The following is a 4,643-nucleotide window of genomic DNA, read 5'->3' on the forward strand; positions in this document are numbered from 1 at the left end:
ATGCGGGCGTCCTTCCACTTCCTCACCGCCCTCCTGGCCTGGTGGGTCTGTGGCGTGTCGTCGACCACTGATAACCTCACCTCTGCGGTGACCTGGGATGAATACAGTTTGCTAATTAATGGATCCAGGTAAGTTCAAGACCATGAAGGGTGTCAATGTTATGTGTAAATTACTTACCATCTCCTTGCAGGGTCTTCATCAACAGCGCAGAGTTCCACTACCCAAGGCTCCCCAACCCGGCCCTCTGGCCCGACATCTTCCAAAAGTTCAAGGCCGCCGGCTTCAACACCGTCAGCCTCTACTTCTTCTGGAACTACCACTCGGCCGCCAGGGGTGTGTACGACTTCACCTCGCCAGGCAAAGACCTGCAGGCCCTGTTCGATGCCGCCTCGGACGCCGGCCTGTGGGTCATCTCGCGGCCGGGCCCCTACAGCAACGGCGAGTACACCGCCGGGGGCCTGGCGCTGTGGGGCTCGGACGGGAGCATGGGCACGCTCCGGACCAGCGACGAGGCGTACTATGAGGCCTGGCTGCCGTGGGTGCAGGAGCTGGGCGCCATCATCGCCGCGAACCAGATCACCGAGGGCGGGCCCGTCATCCTGAACCAGATCGAGAACGAGCTGCAGGAGACGACGCACTCTGCCACCAACACCCTGGTCGTGTACATGGAGCAGATCGAGGCTGCTTTTCGAGAGGCTGGCGTGGTTGTTCCTTTTACGAGTAACGAGAAGGTAATGAAGGATCCTACACAACAGTCTTCTTTTTTTTTTTTTTTTCCTCTGAGCCCCTAACCAAAAAGGAAGAGACCGACTCAGCCATAAAGAGACAGCCCTCATAACTAACTTGCGATACCCCAGGGAATGCGGTCAGAGAGTTGGAGTGTCGACTACGAAGATGTCGGAGGGGCCGTGAATGTGTATGGCCTGGATTCTTACCCAGGCGGTCTGTCTTGCACGAATCCGGCGTCTGGATGGACACTTGTTCGAACATACTACCAATGTATGTATTATAAACTCCATTTTGTCTATTGTCTTTTCATTTTTTTTCCCCTACAAGGTAGTGGCCTCTGAACACTAATACGTTACGGCTCTAGGGTTTCAGAATTACAGCTACACTCAGCCAAGCTTCCTACCAGAGTTTGAGGGAGGGTATTTTACTGCCTGGGGCAGTGGCACATTTTACGATACGGTACTTTACACGCTCCACATGCATTTACACAAAATCTTGCCTTCTATGAGTCTTGGCTGAATATCTACGAACAGTGTGTTTCGTACCATGATCCCGCCTACCCAGATCTCTTGTGAGCATTATGCCTGTGCAGGAATTCTTCTCTCAGAGACTGACAAAAGGTGACAGCTACAAGAACAACATTGCAGAGAAAGTGACGATGCAGAACTTGTAAGTTCTTCATCGTGTCTTGAATACTAGATTGTTCTCGCTCTCTAACAGTCAGTTGTCAGTTATATGGGTTATGGCGGTACAAACTGGGGACACTCAGCTGCTCCAGTAGTTTACACATCCTATGACTACGCGTACGTTGAAACATGCTCAAAAAAAAGAGCGATCTCTTGCCTTCCCAAAAGAGAGAAAGTATGCTAATCATGTACATTATCCATAATCAGGGCACATATCCGAGAGACACGCCAGCTATGGCCCAAGGTGCTCCAGACAAAACTCATCAACCTCTTCGCCAGCTCGTCGCCCGACCTGCTCAAGACCGACATGATCGGAAACGGCACCGGCTACCAGGTCGACACAGACGACATCTTCACGTGGCTGCTCCAGAATCCAGACACAGGGGCCAGCTTCCTGTTCACGCAGCAGACCACGTCGAGCTCCGAGGTTAATGTGACCTTCACCGCCACCCTCAACACATCTCTGGGCCCTGTCAATGTTCCGAATGTCTCTCTCTTTGGCCACCAGAGCAGAATCCTCGTGACAGATTATGCTATTGGGAACAACCACACGCTTCTCTACTCCTCGGGCGACATTGCCACCTGGGCCACTTTTGATAATGACGACAATGGGGGCGATGACGAGGCCACGACGACAGCCTTGGTTCTTTACCTCAAGGCCGGGCAGACGGGCGAGTTTGCCTTTGCCAACGAGGCTGGGCTGACATACACGGCTTATGGAACGTCTCTTGTCACCACCTCCAACAGCAGCACCGCAGGCCAGATCTTCACGTATACCCAAGGAGATGGCCCGACATTTGTCAAGTTTTCCAACGGCGTGCTCGTCTACCTGCTCGACCAGACCTCAGCATGGACATTCTGGGCCCCTCCGGCGTCCACCAGTGCTGCTGATAACGTGTATGGGTCTCCTGACGACAAGATCTTCATCCTGGGCTCGTACCTCGTCAGGAACGCATCTTTAGGTGGCGACGGCGTGCTCCGGATCTCAGGCGACAACAACGTCACCACAACCATCGAGACCTTGAGCAGTAGCAGCAGCAGCAGTATTACCTCCATCACCTGGAACGACATCCCTCTCAATGCAACAAGGACATCCTACGGCACATACACGGCCACCATCCCAGGAACCGAGTCCCGCAGCGTTGTCCTGCCCGAGATCGCCACCTTGGACTGGCACTCGGCCGACTCTCTCCCCGAGTCCGACCCTTCCTTTGACGACTCGTCCTGGATAGTCTGCAACAAGACCACCACCCAGGCTTACATCGCCCCTTACACCTTACCTGTCCTCTTCTCCTCGGACTACGGCTACTACGCAGGGGCCAAGATCTACCGCGGGTACTTTCCTGCTTCTTCTTCTTCTTCTTCAAACTACACCTCAGTCAACATCACTGCCTCGGGCGGCGACGCCTTTGGCTGGAGTGCCTGGCTCAACGGCGTCTTCATCGGTGGCGACACAGGCAACACCAGCGCCCTCGAGACCACCACCGCCGTCTTGGCCCTGCCCCCCTCTGCGCTGCTGCTTTCCTCCAACGGCTCCTCCTCCTCCTCCAGCCAACAGCAGGAAAACGTTCTGACCGTGCTCGTCGACTACCACGGCCACGACGAGACCTCCGTCGCAGGCGGCATGAACGTTCCCCGCGGCCTCTACGGCGCCCAGCTGCTCCCCGCCCCTACCACCAGCACCAGCACCGCCAACACCACGACGGGCTTCACCACCTGGAAGATCCAAGGCAGCGCAGGCGGCAGCGCCGCCAACATCGACCCCGTCCGCGGGCCCTTCAACGAAGGCGGCCTGTACGGCGAGCGGCTAGGCTGGCACCTCCCAGGCTTCTCCCCGAGCACCTCGTACCCGACTTCCTACGGCGCCTGGGACGACGCCACCCCTCTCGACGGCCTCACGGGGCCCGGCGTCCGCTTCTACGTCGCCAACTTCACCCTCGACATCGACGACGACCTCGACGCCCCGCTGGGCCTCGCCTTCTCCGCCCCCGAGGGCACCGTCGCCCGCGTCCTGTTCTGGGTCAACGGGTACCAGTACGGGAAATACGAGCCGCACATTGGCCCGCAGACCGTCTTTCCGTTCCCCCCCGGGGTTGTGAACAATCAAGGGCAAAACTCTCTGGCGGTGAGCTTGTGGGCTATGGAGGACGGCGGCGCCGCGCTGGATGGCTTGGAGCTGGTGGTTTATGATGTGTACCAGACGGCCTTTGGCTTTGCTCGGGACTGGTCTGCCCTGCAGCCTGGGTGGACGGATCGGAGCCAGTATGTGTAGTTGATTAGATTTGGTAGGGTGTGAGGAGGAGGAGGAGGAGGAGGAAAAGAGAGAGAGAGAGAGAGAGAGAGAGAGAGAAAGAAAGAAAGAATGATGGCAGATTGCTCCATAGTGGTGAACAAATCCCTTTAAAATGTACATGTCATCCCATTATGATTGTAACGAAACCAATCTTTCCCAAATTTCCCAAGACTCATCCGAAGAAAAGAAAAAGAAGTGGAAACCCCCCCCCCCCCCCCCACGCGACCCCATCCATGCTTACTTTCCCACGGCCTTCGACACCGCCCACTCAAAAAGGTGTTACGACCCGCTGCACTGCAACACAACCAACCCACCACAAACCCAGGTCAGATCAGGTCAGTTTAGGTGGACGGGGAATGGCCCGCCGGACCTATCACGGCACTTCCTGACGGGTCACAACAGGAAGAAGGGTTGTTTGTAATGCCATTCTATTATCTTCTCAAGGAGCCCCGCCTCCCCTGGGCAAATGTAACTCGATGTTGGATAAACTTACTTGATAAGACTTGGTTGCTTACCTGTATGATCAGCGTTGCACTGCGGCAAAGTATCTACTTGGTCTAGTACCTGAAATGGTCAAGTATTGTCTCTCTCTCTTTCTCTGTTCTTGGCTGTCGACCGGATGAAATTATACATTCACCATTAGTCCTGTTCTGCATGAAGACACAAAATGCCTGGCTAACCCGTGTCAGCCTCTTCCTCCCTCTCTTTCTGTCTTCTCTCCTTAGCCTAATCATAAAGCCTTGCCCAAGAGACACAGGAAGGGAGAAAAGCTGATCACCAAGTAAGAACACACACATAACCCCCCAAACAAAGGCATTCGAGACTTCCTCGCCCGCCCGTCTCTTCCTTCTTATAAATGCTCTGCTGGTCCAGATCGTACACTGATGCCGCCCATAAAACAAAAAGTCAAAACTCCGCTTGCGTTTTCCCCGCAT

At 55.1% G+C, this 4,643-nt stretch overlaps 1 protein-coding gene across 1 annotated transcript; it reads left to right on the forward strand.

Moving 5' to 3' along the window:
- On the forward strand, positions 1–3,812 carry M406DRAFT_96580 (family 35 glycoside hydrolase; the record flags this gene model as incomplete). The annotated part of the gene is made up of 8 exons (XM_040926334.1): positions 1–128; positions 191–731; positions 858–999; positions 1,094–1,188; positions 1,263–1,300; positions 1,357–1,398; positions 1,461–1,532; positions 1,623–3,812. The coding sequence occupies 8 exons, from the start codon at positions 1–3 to the stop codon at positions 3,685–3,687; spliced, it is 3,123 nt and encodes a 1,040-aa protein (XP_040780841.1). The 3' UTR covers positions 3,688–3,812.
- Positions 3,813–4,643: the final 831 nt, after the last annotated feature.

The sequence above is a fragment of the Cryphonectria parasitica genome, assembly GCF_011745365.1.
Source record: "Cryphonectria parasitica EP155 unplaced genomic scaffold M406scaffold_1, whole genome shotgun sequence".
NCBI classification, from domain to species: domain Eukaryota; kingdom Fungi; phylum Ascomycota; class Sordariomycetes; order Diaporthales; family Cryphonectriaceae; genus Cryphonectria; species Cryphonectria parasitica.